The 19,039-nt window shown below is 38.9% G+C and overlaps 1 protein-coding gene across 3 annotated transcripts in view; it reads right to left on the bottom strand.

Annotated features, from left to right (window-relative positions):
• Rbcn-3A (rabconnectin-3 alpha) overlaps nucleotides 1-19,039 on the bottom strand; it is a 980,796-nt gene that overhangs the window by 913,774 nt on the left and 47,983 nt on the right. For all 3 annotated transcript variants that reach the window (XR_016547873.1, XM_090388469.1, XM_090388476.1), the window contains exons 3-4: nucleotides 6,982-7,107; nucleotides 1,575-1,646 (exon numbers count right to left, since the gene is read on the bottom strand). Coding sequence is in view for 2 of the 3 variants with exons in the window: in XM_090388469.1 (XP_090244595.1) it covers nucleotides 1,575-1,646; nucleotides 6,982-7,107 (198 nt within the window). In the remaining variant the exon portion in view is untranslated. The remainder of the gene's footprint in view (nucleotides 1-1,574; nucleotides 1,647-6,981; nucleotides 7,108-19,039) is intronic.

Raw genomic sequence — 19,039 nt, 5'->3', positions numbered from 1 at the left:
GTGCCCTTAAAAGATGATATCCGCTCTACAACGTCATCAACCTTTGCCCCTGGCAGACATACCCTGGTCCTATTCCACCTATCCTTTTTACAAAGCATGTTCCCCGTTTCCCTGACAATAGAGTCACCAACAACTACTAGTTCCTGTGGGACCAGCGCATTCTGCCTAGGGGGCTGCCTCTGTGTTGCCTGATGACCAAGTGCAAGCTCTGGCGTTGATGTGGGCAGCTGAGAGCTTGATGGGCCCCTCAATTTATTTCCTTCGAGGGCATCCACCCTGTCCTTCAAGGTCTCATAAAGGCCCATAACAACGCTGAGTTGTCGCCTGATTTCCTTGCACTCCTTACATCGTGCACACACAAAGACATCCCCCTTGGCAGTATCATGTCCCGTACCCGACTGCTCCGCAAACATCAAGCAAACAGTGCATTTTAATAGACTGTGATTCAGAGGGCAACTGCCCCCCTCAGTTCTCCCCTGAACCACAGCACTCCTATTAGCTTGAGCCTTTTGCTTTGCTGCTCTGGTCAGAGTCATGATTCCAATTTAATTCAATAAAATTTAAAACAAAAATTAAATCCTTAAGTTATATCCCAAAACAGTTATGTTATATATATATATATATATATATTTTTTTTTTTCCGGTATCTAGTGTTCCCTTTATACAACTTCCGTATCACGTGTACCACTATAGTTATGTATTAATTATTTGTTACGATTAAGTCGTTATATATTTTATAACGACTTAATCGTAATTACAACCAATCTCGTGTGGTTTGTAATTAAATTGTCTTAACTACTGCTGATAATATCAGCAGTTATATTAAGAAAACTACATATGCTAGAAAGAAAACTCAGAACATATCTGGAATTAGCATGCAAAATTGGTTTAGAAAATATATTTCTATTTTTGCTGGGAGAAAAAAAAAAAAATAAATCTTCATTTTGTTGACCAGGGTTATCGGACTTTTATTTTAGCATTAAGATTACCAAAATTCTAGAACTTGAATTGGTGTAAAATTACTTAATGTAATTTGCTCAAAGGGAAGGGGAGGATCTCACTAATCATTTTGCTAAACCACCATTGTCCTTGCCATGGTGGTACAGTATGATACAGTGTAATATTACTGATTGCTACAGTTTGATAATACTGATTGCAAATTAAGTAACTCACCACCCATATTCACAAATATTCACAATCCCCAGAACAAAAACCAACATCATATGAAAAATCAAAAATAAATAAAAATATGCACTTTCTCCCCATATTTACGAGAAGTATTTATTCAGAGAACAGGAAATCAAATAAAATCAGGCTGGACAAGCTAATACAGAAGTGCTCGGCACACATGCTTATTCAAAAAACACAACAAAGAAAAAGGTAACGTAACTGAAAATCACACTAACAGGAAGCTTCTTATAAAATGGTAAAAGTAGTTTTTTTGTAAATTAAAAAAAAAAAAAAAAAAAAAAATACAATAAATTTGTTTTGTTAATTTTATTATATGTTATTCTTCCATAGCTTTAACCAACTACAAAATTAAAATCAATAAATATATTTAGTTTAATACTTACATGTATTGTCATCTGATCCAAAAGAGGAGTTGGCTCAAATATACATATTTTCTTGCCATAGGCAGCAGCAATCTGTATTTAGGGAAAAAAACAGTGCTGAAGTTCTAAAAAACTATACATCACATAAAAATAAGTAGGAGTCAAATGTTCCTTATTTCTTTTGTTCCTTAGTTGTATAATACTGTAATATATAATGGGAGTTTTATATTGCTGTTATACAAAAATAGATAATAAATGTGTAATTACTAAATCAAAGTACAATAAACTACAAATAGGATAATTTATGTGTGCAGCATGTCACTGAGATTATATAATATGGAGGAATTATATAATAATTCCTCTATATTATATAATCAGTTACCAGTTACCATGCACAGGTGCCTGCTATACAGTACAAGGATCAGGCCATGGAACAAATATTTCCCTATAACTTTTCTGTCCAACCACACACCAACAGTTCCGATATCAATTTGTTCATCCCCATCAACAGATTTCTTGGATTTGAACAACTCGACGGAATGATCACTACTCCCATTTCATTCTTTTTTTTTTTTCCCTTTTTTTTTTTTTTTGGTAGTTATTGGCACATCGGCTTCTGTGGCTATAGTGCACCTCTCAAGGTTTTTTTGCAGTACTTTGATCCAAGCCCGAGGCGGGATTCGAACCCGCAACCTTTGGGTTGCCGGGCAGGTGCTTTACCCACCCGGATAGCCCAGTCGGCCCCATTTCAGTCAGATTTTGTCATAAGCAAGTGGGCTGTTATTACACCCTATGTAATCAGATATTAGTTCATCAAAGATAAAAATTGTTGGTTTTAACAGAATGATGCAAATTGCTATAGAGGCACTCTTTCTGGAAAAAATGTCGGCCAAACTTCCAGAAAATGGGAAACCTCATATTGTACACCCTTTCCATATCAGATGTATTCATCAGAGCTAAGCATCACTAGATGCATATGTTTGGAGGATGGTAAAAGAAGTGTAGTTCATTAATCATGATGATTTTTAACATGCTGTTATCTTCATAAATTAATTATCCACAAATTACACTATGACAAAAAAACTGGTTTACCTTAGAATTACATAAGAGAACTTTAGAATTAATAGAAGCATATCATGCAAGACGGCAAGCTTATTCAGCATCAGCCAAAAAAAAAAAAAAAAAAACACTTCCATTTCACCCCTCCGTTCGTTCAAATTACCTGTCCAGCTCAGCCTTAAATTTATTTAGGCTATCAACTTCCACAAGAAAGGAATGGAAATCTGTTCCACCAACCAACCAACCAACCACCCGCTGGCTAAAGGCAAATTTCCGCACATCTATCCTACATTTTTCTTTCCTCAATTTCAATTTATGCCCTCTCAGCTGATTATTCTGAGCAAGAGGAAGAATCCCATCAGCATTGAGCATTCTCAAACTATTCAAGACCTTATACACCTCTATCCGATCACTTTGCTGGTGCGTAGTCTCCGATTCTGTAATTTACAAAACTTAGTAAGAGAAACCCTTTGTTCCATTCACTAATCTTGTTGCCCTTCTCTGTACTCATTCCAGCAGCTCTACATCCTTCTTGAAATGAGGCCTCCAGACCTGTATACAGTACTCAAGGTGTGGCCTGACCATTGCCTTATACAGGGGAATAATCACCTCCCTATCCCTGCTAGAAACGTTCCTGTATATCATTGACAAGACACCATGAGCTACTCTTCCAGCTCGTCTGCACTGCTCAGAGAACTTCATATCCGCCTGCACAATTACCCCAAGGTCCTTTTTATTCTCTACCACTGTCAGTGTAGCACCACAGAGTTGATACGTTACTCTGGGGTTACTGTTTCCCATATGTAGTACTTTACATTTGTCAATGTTAAACTTCATTTGCCACCTCTCAGCCCATCTGCTCAACCTTTCCAGATCCTGTTGCAGCACCATCAGTAGTGTCCTTGACAACCCTGCCAACCTTTGTATCGTCTGCAAACTTGAACATTAAGCTTGATATACCATCATCAATATCATTTATAAATACAGAAAACAACAATGGACCCAACATTGAACCCTGAGGAACTCCACTAATAACATTAGTCCATGACGAGCAGTGTCCATTGATTACCACTCTCTGTCTTCTGCCACTCAATCATCCCTTTATCCGTAGCAGCAATTTGCCACCAATGCCACACTGCTCCAATTTGTGCAGCAGTCTTCCATGTGCAACAGTATCAAAAGCCTTTCTAAGATCCAAATATATAATATCAAAGTTATTCCCTGCATCCAGTTTTTTTGTGACTGCATCATAGTATCCAATCAAATTGGTCAGGCAAGACCTTCCCTTAACAAAACCATGCTGTGTCTGAGCTATAACAGAATTCTTGTCTAGATGATCCTGCAGTGTTTCTTTAACCAGTGCCTCCATTAATTTTCCTGGAACAGAAGTTAAACTAACAGGTCTATAATTACTTGTGTCAGCCTTTGTCCTCCTTTGTGAATTGGGGTTAAGTTTGCACATCTCCAGTTTATGGGTACCGCCCGAGTCCAAAGAAGCTCTCATAATTATGACTAGGGGCTTGCTTACTTCCTTTGCTGCCTCCTTTAATATAACTGGATAGATCCCATCCACTCCAGGTGCCTTTTTTATGTTTATCCTCAACAATTTCTCCTCCACTTTCCTCTCAGTTATTACAAAATCATCTAGCTCACTGCCAGTGTTTACTTCACCTACAGCATTCCCCTTCCTGAATAACTCCTCATGTGTGAATGTAGATGCAAAATACTTGTTTAGTTTGTTATAGACAGTTATAGAATAGATGTGCAGAAATTTGCCTTTGGCCAGCGGGTGGTTGATTTCTGGAACAGGCTTCCATCTGTCGCTGTGGAAGTTGGCAGCCTAAATAAATTCGAGACAGAACTGGGAAGGGGTTTTTTTTTTGGCTAATACTGTATAAGCTTTCTTTCTTGCATCATATGGCACACTGATTCACAAAGGATGCATGCAGTGTTACCTAGCACCACAAGTCCGTACTAGACGTAGTTCCGCGCAACATTCCAATTTCGGGAACATCTGGGTTAAACCAGTAGTAGGTCTGGTCTGGCCTGGCCTAAAGCATTGTCACCAAAAGCGTATGGCAACATGACTGCTTTTCTGAAATTAAATTTTTTCTTATTTGTCTCTTTTTAACAAAATAATGTTCAATCACATTTGATGAATAATCGCATTGTCAATGTATTTTGTGGGAATCCACTGTTCACCAGAGTATAATTTACACGTTCCAGCTCTTTGGAGGTAACAATCTTCACATACCAGGTCACTATGTACGTCGATGAGCCAAAACATTATGACCACCTACCTAATATGATGTTGGTTCTCCATGTACAGCCAAAACAGCTTGTACCTGGCGAGGCATGGATGCTACAAGATTTCTAAATGTGTCTTGTGGTATCTGGTACCAACACATAACCAGCAGATACTTTAACTCCTGTGAGGTCCGTGATTGAGATGCCACTGATCGGAGTTGTTCCAACACAAACAACAGATGCTCGATGGGATTGATGTCTGGTGAATTTGGAGGCCAGGGCAATACCTGTAAGTCTTCCTCATGTTCCGCAAACCAGTCTCAAACAATCCGGGTGGTATGGCATGGCGCATTATCCTGCTGAAAGACAACACCACCAGAGGCGAAGACCATTGCCCTGAAAGGGTGTACCTGGTCAGCAATGATGTTTAGGTAGGTAGTAGACCCAGAGTATCCTAGCCGAACATCTCCCAAAGAATGACACCGCCGCCACCGGTTTGATTTCGTCCCATAGTGCATCCAGGTGCCATCACTTCCACAGGTAAACGACACACATGTACCTGGCCGTCCACATGGGGCAACAGGAAAAGTGATTCATTAGACCAGATGACCTTCTTCCAATCACTCAAGGTCCAGTTTCAATGCTCGCGTGCCCATAGTAGGCGCTGTCGCCGGTGAACCGTGGTTAGCATGGGCACTCGGAGAGGCCTGCAGCTACGCAACCCCATTTTCAGCTGGGTTCCATGTACTGTGCATTGTGGCACGTTGCTCCCGTCACCAGCATTCCAATTACCGGTGAGTTGTGCCACAGTTGCCCTTCTGATGCCACGTACCATCTGGGAGGGCCTTCACTCACATCAAGCATCGATGAGCCATGTTCGTCCGACACCTCACCGGCGAATCGTAGGTTCCCCCTCCTCGGACCACTTTCGGTAGGTACTAACCACGGCTGACCGTGAAAAAGTACATTTTTTAATGTACTTTTGCACTTAGTCTATTATTAGTTTTCTTAATGCTCTTAACATGAATACAGTTCTCAGCAATATGGAATTTAACCAAGGAATATAATCAATGATAATATCCACCTTAAAATGATTTGATATGAACTCTTCTGACCTATGTGTTCATGGTAAATTACAAACAGAATATTTTTTATTTTAACTAGTGGTGTAATGGATAAAAGAGTTTTGTGTTTCTTTTGCCTAACATAGCTGAATGGTTAGTGTGACAGTGCAATAAAACATAAATTTGAATGATCGTGGTTCTAATTCACATGGCTGCTGAATACAGTTAATTGTTCATTGTCAAAAATGATTTGCTGTGAACTGACCTGTTAGTCAGGTCAGAGTAAAAACAGAATATTTTTTGATTTATTTACATAATAACGCCTAAACCACTAATTTTATGCTGCATAGGTATAATAAAGAATAAAGATGACAACTAATACTATATGAATTTGTGCATCATGAACAAAGTAATGTACAGGGAAATCCTTAACCAATTATCCTGATAATTTCATCTGTGTGAGTGAAGAAAAGGAAGGAAGAAAAAATTCACATAGAAAGACCGGCATCAATGTAAGCATTTGGACTTAAACTGGATGTTAAAGAATATGTATTTCAATACACACCAAGATCACAGGTGTGGGCACCATTCCATGATGCTCACACCTCCTGCTGAAATTGGCTCTAAGTACGACATTAGATGGGTTAACTTTATGAATCAAATTCATTGTTTCTAAAATGTTAGAGCAACCATTTTCCTGTTGATATGTTACTTCCTTCTACTATCAAAAGTGAAAGTGGAGCTGACAGATTACTTATTTATTATTTTGTTAAATTTATGGTGGACTAAACTAAAAATTTACTTGCCAGCAAATGAAAGTAACTCACCAGCAGCAAGTAAAATATTTTTGAGTTCTGGTCATAACCATCACTAATTTAAATTTATATTACATATGTTAAAATGTTCAAACTACTTTAATATGTAGTATGATAATTAAATAAACAATGTTTCATGTTTCTATAGGTTAATTTTTCATCCTGGATAGATTGCAATCAATTTGCATACAAAGTCATCCATTCACCTATACAAAAAATGCTAATTATAAAAATACAACTGACCTTTCCCACATCTGTTGAGCAATCTAAGGAACCAACTTGGATGTTGCCTTGGCATACTCCAGCAATAATCTGAACACGCTGAAAATCACTGGCAAGAATAACAATATTGCAGCCTGCTGCATAAGCCTAAATGGAAAAAAATGCAAATGAATATTTGATATTCTATTTTAATCATCTCAAACCATTTAACAGTAGCAACTTTTAATCATCTCAAACCATTTATCAGTGGCAACAACATGAAATCCTTTATGTAAATAGTACTAAAAAAAATCAAATATTAAATGGTCCTTGGGGGGGCTGTCAAAGACAATCTCTCAAGTATCCCAAGCTAGAACTTGCTACCAGAGAATCTAAAACACTGATGGAACTCATATTCAGGTGACAATTGAGTCAAGTGGACCAAATTTCAACGAAGTCCAGTCCAGTCCGGTTTGGTGATAACCAAATCCTTTGCTTACACCTTCACAATGGTGGGACTGATAGTAACCTTAGGTATAATTAAATTTGCAAGCCCAGAAATACAGCACCTAGTATACTGGAGGTGACCACCCAGGTGTGAACCAACATAAGCAGGGATTGAGGTGTAGAGTCCACACCACAAAGGGGACATCTCTCTATGTTAAGGGGCAATACTAGGTGGTAGATGACTCTCATTAACCAATGCCATACAACAAATTTACTTATGGAGGCTTGAAGTGGTGAAACCCACGTTTAGTTTCCAAAGCAAAGTTCCAGCAGGCCCCGACCTCTTCCGTCATACTGTACGACTGATATCTTTTGAGGTTAAGATGGGCATCATGGTGAGATCTTCCCTACATTTCAAGGGTACAGCACTTAAACAGGGTTCACAGGCCGGCTGCTAGACAGTCTATTTGATCAAACCTATTGGTACCTCTCTAGGTGGCATCTGGATCAGCTCGTGTATAATCTTGCTGCCCCTACTCTGACAGATAGTGACTGGAGGGAATGCACGTAGTGTATATATGGGAGCACTGTACAGCCTATGTAATGTGAAGTAGCTGGATATATTCTTGATGCGTGCATTCCATATCCAAAAATTTCATTAATTCATACATGTCCCCCCCCCATACCATCATGAATAATCAAACTAATAGAACAAACTTATCTTCAAAAAGATCTAAACCTCTCAAACAATTCCTCGTTCATTTCATAAATATACTTGGTCTCAGTTCCAATCTCATTCCACTTTCCACTTACAGTCTGCCAAGCTACACTTACTATTTCTGACAGAACTGCAATTATCAGTTGATTCAACCACTGCTCATCTCAGCTGTCCTAATTATTTACTGAACAATTCCTTCTGCTCCAAAGGTAGTACCTGTGTATACATCTACTCCGATATTCCCCTGACAGAAACTTAGTAACTACGAATCTCCTATTTTTTCAATCTTCTCTGGCTTAAAATCTCTCTACTCCATCTGTCAAATTCAACTGTTGCCATTATCAATCTTCCATTCAGCTAATCACTTGGAACTCTTTGGCTTCTTTTCTTTGAAGCTCGGCTTTCTCCAGCCCAACTTAGCTAACAGTCAGGTAATTTTCCTTGTTGATTTTAATGTTCACAACTCCAGCTGGTTTCCATTTTCTACTCACATGGAGCAAGCTGGTCAAGATGCTGAGACTTTTGCAGTCACTAGTCACCTCACACAGGCTATTCATTTACCTACCAAATGCCAGACAATCCTAACCACACAACCAACATCATCTTTTTCTCGCGAAAAACTCCTCCAAGTACGTGATCAATGTGAGTGGTCCTCTAGGTATGTAAGATCACAACTTGATGATAATCTCGTCTATAGTGGAGAGTTTCTCTCATGGCCATTCTCAACCTTGTGTTGTTTGGCATTACAAAAATGCAAAATGCGATGATCTGTGAGATTTCTGTTCTTTTGTTTGGTTAGATTACTGTTTTAAATCTTCTGATATCAATGTTTGCCCAGATCATGTCAGTGAAATTATTGTTGTAGGACAGAAATCCTTTATTCCACACTCTACCTTAAAATCTTATTTTTTATCTAAACTTTGGTTATCCAATTACTGTGTTAAGGCTGTTCAAGATAAGAATGTTGCATGTCACAATCAGCATGCATCAATATCTCCAGGTTCATTTTCTGTCTACATCAATACTCAAATCAATTGAAAAGCAGTTATTAATCAGTCCAAAATAGATTTTGAACAGGTAAAGAGTAGAAAACTTGCTTCTTGACCAAATGGTAGGAAGCATTCTGGTCTCTTGCAAAAGCTATTAGCTGCAACTTTTTGCCCATCTCTATTCCCACCTCTCTCAAAACCAGATGATTCTATTGCCACTTCAGGCAAAATTAAAGCAAACTTATTAGTATCCTACTTTTTTTCTAACTCTTGTATTGATAATCTTGGTAAACCACCTCTTACCATTTCCAGTACACTCCAATCAATGCCTCTTGTGGTTTTCTGACAAAAAAGAATTTTGAACAGTCTTGATGCCAAAAAAGCTCCAGATCTTGACGGTATTTCTCCAATTGTTCTTGAAACCTGTGCTCCTAAACATACTGCTGTTCTGTTGCCTTTTCACACTTCCCTATCCCAATGGTGTTTTTCCTTCTGCTTGAAAAATTGGCTAATATCTAGCTAGTTCATAAATAAGGGTGACAAATACTTCCCATCCAATTATTATACCAAAACACTTCTACTCTTTCTAAAGTAATGGAGAAATCAATTAACTGCAACTACTCAACCTTTGACATTCAAAGGCTTTTGACTGTCTGGTATAAAGGTCCTTTAAATAAGCTTCCATCTAATGGATTTCCCAACCGTTTTCTGCAATTGGGTATCCAGTAATCTCTGTTACTGCTCACTGCAGCTAATGGTAAATGGCTCTCTGTCTTCTAACTTCTACACTAATGCTGGTGTTTACCAAGGTTCAGTTCTTTCTCCCACTCTTTTCTTCTGGTATATTAATGACCTCTTCTTCCCATGAATGGAAATCTATCCATAGTTGCACTGATTACAGCACTTTGCATTCCACCTTCCAGTTTGAGAAACTTTGTCCTGCACAGAAAGCTTCAGCTTCTCAAATCTCCACTACCAATTACTTAAATGCTGATCTCCAGTAGGACAAAAATAACTTAGTTACTTTTAATCCTTCCCAAACTCAGACCTGTCTTATATCTAACAAAATTCTACTTATGATTCTTGTCCCCTCTCTCTCTCTCTCTCTCTCTCTCTCTCTCTCTCTCTCTCTCTCTCTCTCTCTCTCAGGGTAATTCAGAAATTTTTTTTTTTGCTGGTGCAGCATACACCTCAGGCTTCCTTGCACCATATACCTAATAATAATAACAATAATAATAATAATAATAATAATAATAATAATAATAATAAAAGGCAATAATGATATTAAAAGTTGGCAATATGGACATTAATATTAGAGATCTGCAGCCTTTCTTAACAATTACAGGTCAGTGTTGAAAATAAGTCGCTAATTAGGATTAAATTTGAAGGTATCTACAATTCTGCATAGACACGATAGAAGGGATTATATGATGAGACCCTTGTCAATCGATTTGGCCCTGGAGAGATTGTGCAAGGGTCAAGGGGTAGAATTTTTCTCAGCCTGGTCTGTGCTTGTTAACAGGAGAGACTGCTTCTACAGGGATAGAATACACATAAATAGAACGGGTGGAAGAATATTTGCTGATACTATCGAGGCATTGTTAGGTAGCTCAGAAAATGCTAGCTTGGGGGTGGAGGATATACAGACTAATAGATTAACAAGAGTGGCAGGCAGAGGTGAAAATGATTCTTGCATTGCTATTATTGGAATGAGCACCAGCCTGGAAAGCAAGTTGCTGGGGTTTTCAAGGACTGCTGGGAGTCATAATGGAATAAATAAATACATGGGTTGTATTAGTGTAACTAAGAGTAAGAACAGGTGCATGTATACTTGTATGTACGCCAATGCTAGGAATATAGTAATTAAATTTGATGAATTTGAAGTGTTGGTCAAGACATCAAAGGCAGATATTGTTGGTATATCACTGACATGTTGTCACACAGATATAAAGAATGCAGAATTTGAATTTCGGGAATACAATGTGTACAGAAAGGACAAACAGGACAGGAAGGGCTATGCTGTTAGTTAAAAAATAGATAAATAAAACATAAAAAACAAATAAATCTAAGGAAGTAACTCCAGATGACATTTGTGGACAGTGCAATGTTGAATCAGTTTGGTGTGACAAGCACTGGAAAAGCAAAAATGAGATAGGAGTGTGTTATAGGTCTAATTACTCTGAGTACAACAAACAGCCTCAGTAGCCGAGTAGTCAGGAGTGGGAGTGCAGTAGCACACGCTCTTTGAGTAGACCGGGGTTCAAGCCCCTGACTGCTAAATACGGTCGACTGCCAACCTGCACTGGACCAGCGTGGCAGATTATGGTCCATTTCCCTCAGCATGAATAGTTGAGGAGGCTTCCATCCTGCATGGGTTGATAACGGCTGCAGTTTACATTTTTTTTTTTTTTTTACAACAAAACGTTACAGAGATATATACAGTGGGTCAATAAATCAGAATGCCTTATAATGGGGGATTTTAACTTTCTAGATACTGACTGGAACTTGTGGTTGGTCACTTGCACAATGGCAAGATTTCTGTGGATTTATTGGATGACTGTTTTCTACAGAAGAATGTTCAAGAGGCAACCAGAGGAAGTAATACACTTGATGTGATTATCAGCAGTGATTATTCATGCATTAAGAAATGCAGATAAAGGAGCCACTAGGTGTACTGAGGTGGTATTTACTTAAATATGTAACTACTATCAGTGGTAAAGGAAAGTGTTTTTTTACTTTCATAAGGGTGAATATAGTTGTCTCAGGCAGTTTTTAAATTCTATACAGTGGGACACACTGATGATGTTACCAACAGCAAATTCTAAACGGGAAGCATTCAAGGAATTAATCTTGGAAGCTACTAGGCTTTTCATACCAAATAAGAAATACTGTTTCAAGGTTGAGACCTAAATTATTGTCAGACAATAAAAATGCATGTGATGCATATAAATTATCAGGCAACACAAAAGCCTATGGTAGATATAAACTAGTCTGTAAACAAGTCACAAAGAAGGTTAGGCAAGCGAAAGCAGATTAAGAGAAATCTTTGTCAAAGGATGCAAAGAAAAACAGCAGATTTCTTTACTTATGTAAACTCTAGAAGGAAGGGGATGAATCAGATTGTTCCACTTGATACGATAGTTCGACTGCTGATGTTCCTGCTCAGGTAGGTGACAAACTGAATGAGTATTTTATCTACATTCACACATGATGAATTCTGTAGGGAACTGTAGGCCAAAAATTTATCAAACTCCAACAGGAAGTTAAATAATTTTGTAATAACTGCAAGAAAAGTGGAGGAGAAACTACTGAAGTTAAACATAAGGCAACTGGGGTGGATGGGATCTAACCAATTATAGGAAGTGAGGTAGCAAAGGAAGTAAGCAAACCCTTAGCAATAATTATTATTTTTTTTTTTTTTGGTGTTTAGGAGCATTAGCAACTAAGGCCATATTGCTCTGGGATATGCGGTGGTCATTCGCTTCCGCATCCTCCGTATTTGGTGGTGACGGGCTCGAACCCCGGTCTAATCAAGAAGCGTGTGCTACGCACTGCTGCTCCTTCTTACCTGGCTACGGAAGTGCCCAGCAATAATTATGAGAGCATCCTTGGTTTCAGGGGAGGTCCCCATGAACTGGGGATGAGCAAATGTATCCACAATTCACAACAGGGGATCAAAGGATGACACGAGAAATTACAGACCTGTTAGTTGATCTCACATTCTTAATATCATTGGTGCCGAGGTACAACAATATCATCTTTTGTGCCTTTAAAAGATATTTGTTCTACGTCATCTACTTTTTCCTGGCAAACATATCCTGGCATTATTTCACCCATCCTTCTTGAACAATATATTTCCCATTTCTCTGACAACAGACTCATGAAAACTGAAATTGAAATAACTTACAGTGATGAGCCTTTGAGATGATATTTTATGATAGAATGCAACAAAATAATAAAAGTGTAATGGACAGGAGTTATTTCCAATTGAAATCAAATCAAAATTCTTATGCTTTACCTGCATTCAATTTTGATCAAGGAGAGAACTTCTGCCCTCGCTGAAGAGCACCCAGAATTAAAGCTTGGATTTATGTGCAACTTATATCATTATCCATGGTTTTGACTAAAGTTGCTAATAGATATTTAAATTTTACAGCATTACCTAAATAGGTGAATCCACTATACATTAAGAAATTAAGCCATCAGGACAGCGGTTTCAAAATTGAACACAGGCCTAAGCCTTAGCACACAGTGAGTCGTCATCAGTGAGAGCAAAAAGTGTCTGCATGATCAACATCAAAGCTAAAGTGTACGAATTTGATGTGATTTTAATTACTGTAATGATATACTTCTATAATCCTAGAGAACTCTACTGTACTGTAAGGCAAATGTAGCCCAATTCTAGGGGTTAATGTAAAAAAAAAGTAACATTTGGTGTTTTTATATAGAAGTTTTACTTCCGTACTCTGCTTAGTTGTTCACTTAGACAATATATATTCACCGTTTGGCATACATTTGCTAATAGAGACTACCCACCAGCTAATTAGCATTGACCTGGTGATCTTTTGGGTTTTTTTTAAATGTATAGTGGATTTATCTATTCTGCCCTCTTTAAAAAGTTATTGTAGACTTGGGCAGAATCATGGATAACGATTTTGTTTTCAAGTTAAACAAAAGCCCAAGCCTTAGTACTCAGTACTCAGCTTTCGTTAAAAGCAGAAAGTCTCTCCATTGATAGAAATAAAACACAAGTAAAGTACAAAATGAGAAATAAAATTCTTTTAATGGTGCTGTTGCAGTCATTTTCGATGAGTTTGAAAATAAAGAGAAGTGGCATGTTGAGTTCAAACCTTCTCCAACAGATGGTGGTACAGAGATTGTTCAGCAGGCAGACAGCTGCTTTCATCAGCAGTTAACATTGTGTGTAATGATTAATTAGTAGTTAATGTTCTGTGTCACAATTCTGCAATGTAACAACAAACAAACCTCAATTTTTTTTTTTTTTTTTAGGAAAACCACAAACACAAGAGGTATTAGAACCTATAGCACTTAGTCCCTTGCAGGGGTGAAAGGCTGAGAAGATAAAGATATTTGTTGACATAAGACTTGAACTTCTGTAGACTGTAATTTTCAGGATATACGGATGAAGGAAGGTTGTGCCAGAAAACAGAATTTGAATGAATAAATGAGGATGAAGAAAAGTTCTATGAATCTGAAGTTGAACAGTAAAAGGATGTTGACTGGTTGCAACGCATGTTTGCACTGTTTTGGAAAAGAGAGAGAGGGAATTATCATTAGCAATAGCAGAGGCATATGATGCAAGAAAGCAAGCTTATCCAGCATCAGCAAAAAAAAAAAAAAAAAACTTCCATTTCACTCATATATTCACTCCCAATGCTTATCGAGCTCAGCCTTAAATTTATTTAAGCTATCAACTTCTACAACAAGAGATGGAAGTCTGTTCCACCAACCAAATACTTGCTGACCAAAAGCAAATATCCACGCATCTATTTTACAACGGTCTTTCCTCAGTTTGAATGTAGGCCCCCTCCAGTTTTTAATCTGAGCAAGAGGAAGAATTTCATTAGCATGAGTTAGCTCAACCTATTCAAAGCCTTATACACTCCAGATATACTCCTTATACACTCCTCTAAAGCCTTATACCTCTGGACACTGCAATTTGCAGCACTTAAGCCTATCTTCGTAAGAGCACCCTTTTGTTCCCTTCACCAATCTTGTTGCCCTTCTTTATACTTGGTCTAGCCAGTAGCACTGTGTTCCTATGTGCCACCAGTAAGCAAAATAAAATTTGATGCCCTAAATGTTGAATACTAATAAGCATTAACCAATCAGAAAACAATATCAAAAAAATTTTTCAGGGCCCTCTTGAACTACCGCCCACAATCAACGCTTACCTTGCCTACCCACTTGCAGCAAACCTGGTTCTGGCAACTCTACATCATTCCTAAAACGAGATCTCCAGACCTGTACACAGTATTCAAGGTGTGGCCTGCCCATTGCCTTGTACAATGGGATAATCACCTCCATGTCAATGCTAGCAAAATTCCTATATAACACTGACAAGATTCCATGACTTGCTCTGGCAGCCCATCTGCTGTTCGGCAAACTTCATATCTGATGGTACAATTACCCCCAAGTTTTTTTCATAGTTGGGAGGTTTCTCTTGGGTTACTGCTACCCATATGCAGTACTTTGCATTGTCAATTAGCATTAGCATTTAGCATTAGTAAAGGCACATGATGCAGGAAAGCAAGCTTATTTAGCATCAACCAGGAAAAAAAAAAAAAAAAAAAACCTTATTTCAATCCATCCACTTGCTCCAAATGTTTGTCTAGTTCTGCCTTGAATCTATTTAAGCATCAACTTCTACAACGACAAATGGAAGTCTGTTCCAGCGATCAACCACCCGTTGGCTAAAGACAAATTTCCACACACGCTATCCTACAACTCTCTTACCTCAATTTCAATTTATGCTCACTCGGGCAATTATTCTGAGCAGCAGAAAGAATCCCATCAGCATCGAGCATGCTCAAACCATTCAAGACTTTTTTAACCTCAATCAGATCACCTCGCAGGTGTCTAGTCTCCAGACACTGTAATTTGCAAAACTTAAGTCTTTCTCCATAAGAGCAAACCTTTCTTCCATTCAATAATCTTGTTGCCTTCTCTGTACCCATTCCAGGAGCTCTATATCCTTCCTAAAATGGGGCCTCCAGACCTGTATACAGTGCTCAAGGTGTGGCCTGATCATTGCCTCATACAAGGAGATAATAACCTCCCTATCCCTGCTATACCATTCACAAGATACTATGAGCTACTCTTGCAGACCATCTGCACTGCTTAGAAAACTTCATATCTGGCTGCACAATTACCCACAGGTCCTTTTCATTCTCTACCACTGTCAGAGTAGTACCACACAGCTGATATGTTACTCTGGGGTTACTGCTTCCCATATGCAGTACTTTATATTTGTCAATGTTAAACTTCAGTTGCCACTCTCAGCGCATCTACTCAACTTTTCTAGATCCTGTTGCAGCAGGGTACTGTCATTAACAACCCTGCCAATATTCGTATCATCTGCAAACTTGGAAATTACGCCTGATATATCATCATCAATATCATTAATAAATACAGCCAACAACAATGGACCCAACACTGAACCCTGAGGGACTCCACTAATAACATTAGTTCACGAAGAGCAGTATCCATTAATTAGAACTCTGTCTTCTCCCACTCAACCATCCCTTTATCCATAGCAGTAATTTTCCTCCAATTTGTGTAGCAATCTTCCATGTGCAACAGTATCAAAAGCATTTCTAAGATCCAAATATATAATACAAAATTATTCTTTGCATCCAGTACCTTTGTGACCACATCATAGTATCCAATTAAACTGGTCAGACAAGACTTCCCCTTAACGAACCCATGCTGTGTCCAAGCTGGTCCTTCAGGTTGTCACAGACATTCCCTCAGATATGTCAAACAAGCTGTACTTGCTACCCGAGAGTCTAAAACGCTGATGGAACTGATATTTGGGTGACACTCACGTCAAGTGGACCCAATTTCGGCGAAGTCCGGACGGTCTGTGACAACCAAATCCTTTGCTTGCACCTTCACGATGGTGGGACTTTTAGTAATCCTGGGTATAACCTCTGTGCACAAGTACATGGTGGGTGACAACCCAGGTGTGAACCAACATAAGCAAGGGTCGAGGTGTAGCACCCACACCACATGGAGGAATGCCGCCCCTCTATGTTACCAGGCAGTACTAGGTGGTAGATGGCTCTCATCAACCAGTGCAATACCACCACTTTGCTTATTGGAGGCTTGAAGTGGTGGAACCCATGTTTAGTCACTAGAGCTAAGTTCCGTCAACCCTTCCCTATCTCTTCCATCATGCAGTATGATTGATGACTTTTGAGGTTATGATGAACATCATGGCGAGATCCAATATTCCTTACATTTCGAGGGTACAGCTCTAAAGCGGTGTTCGCAGGGCGGCCGCTAGTTAGTACACCGGACCTATTGGTAACTCTCTAGGAGGCTTCCGGATCAGCTAGTGTATAATCTTGCTACCTCTACTCTGCCAGATAGTGACTGGAGGGAGTCCGAGTAGTGTGTATGCGGGGAGCATTGTCGAGGCCACGTTATGTCAAGGATCTGGGTATATTCTTACCATGTGTACGCCATATCCAAAAATTTCATTACTTCATACAGCATGTCCCACCCACTTTTTCTTACTATTGAATACACCATGAATTGTCAAACTAATAGAGCAAGCTTATCTCCAAAAAAATCTAAACCTCCCAAGCACTTCCTAATTCATTTCACAAATATACGTGGTCTCAATTCTAATCTCAACGATGTCCATTTCCGCTTGCAGTCTGCCAAACTCCATGCACTTTTTCTGACAGAATCTTAGTTATCGGTTGATTCAACTACTGCTCATCTCAGATGCCCAAATTATTCGCTGTATGATTCCTTTCGCCTCAAAGGTGGTATTTGTGCATATGTCCGTTCTGATATTCCCTGTCAGAGACTTGGAAATTTGGAATCTCCTCTTTTTGATCTTCTCTGGCTTAAAATCTCTCTACCTCATTGCATCATATTCATCTGTTGTCGCTACCGTTCTCCCAACTCCACTAATCACTTGGAGCTCTTTGATTTCCTCTCTTTGCAACTTGACTTTCTCCAGTCCAACTTTCCTAACAGTGAGACAATTTTCCTTGGTAATTTTAATGTTCACAACACCAGCTGGCTTCCGTTTTCTAATCACACCGACCCAGCAGGTCGAGATGCTGAGGCTTTTGCGATTACTAATGACCTAGCACAGAATGTTCATTTACCTACAAGAGTAATGGACAATCCTAATCATACAGCCAATACACTTGATCTTTTTCTCACAAACAACCCTTCTAAGTACACGGTCAAAGTGAGAGGTCCCTTAGGCACTTCAGATCACAACTTGGTGATCATCTCTTCTCCAATGGAATCTCATGGCTATTCCCAACCTCATGTTGTTTGGCATTAAATGCAAAATGGGATGACGTGCGAGACTTCTTTTCTTCTTTTCCTTGGTCGGATTACTGTTTCAACACTTCAGATGTCAACGTTTGCTCACATCGTGTCAGTGAAATTATTCTTGCAGGAATGGAATCCTTTATCCCACACTCCACTTTAAAATCTTGTCCTTTATCTAAACCTAGGTTTTCCAATAAATATGCTAAGGTTGTTCAAGAGAAGAATGTTGCATATCGTAATTGGCTTGTTTCTAATTCTTCAATTCCATTTTCTGCGTACACCAAAGTTCGCAACAATTGTAAAGCAGTTATTAATCAATTGCAATCAAAACTAGAGTTTGAACAGGCTAAGAGTAGAAAACTTGCTTCTTGCCCTAATGGTAGCCGAACATTCTGGTCTCTTGCCAAAGCTATTGGCTGCAACTTTTGCCCATCTCTGCTCCCACCTCTGTCCAAATCAGATGGTTCTGTTGTCACTTCAGCCAAATATAAAGCTGACCTGCTAGCATCCCATTTTGCTTCCAACTCATGTATTAATGATCTTGGTAAAACACCTCCCACCATTCCCAACACGCTCCATTCAATGCCTCCTGTGGTCTTCCGTCAAAAGGATTTTGATGAATCTTGATGCTAAGAAAGCTCGAGGTCCTGATGGTATTTCTCCACTTGTTCTCAAAACCTGTGCTCCTGAACTTACTCCTATTATTTGCCGACTTTTTTCATTTTCTTATTCCAAAGGTGTTTTTCCTTCTGCTTGGAAATTTGCTCATATCCAGCCAGTTCCTGAAAAGGGTGACAAATCCCTTCCATCCAATTATCGTCTCATTGCAATTACTTCTACTCTTTCTAAAGTAATGGAGAAATCAATTAACTGCCAACTCTTAAACTACCTAGAAACCTTCCGT

Source organism: Mastigoproctus giganteus, chromosome 2, assembly GCF_048544385.1.
Source record: "Mastigoproctus giganteus isolate SK-2022 chromosome 2, ASM4854438v1, whole genome shotgun sequence".
NCBI classification, from domain to species: domain Eukaryota; kingdom Metazoa; phylum Arthropoda; class Arachnida; order Uropygi; family Thelyphonidae; genus Mastigoproctus; species Mastigoproctus giganteus.
Note: the sequence above shows the minus strand (reverse complement) of the source record. Positions and strands in the feature narration are given on the sequence as shown.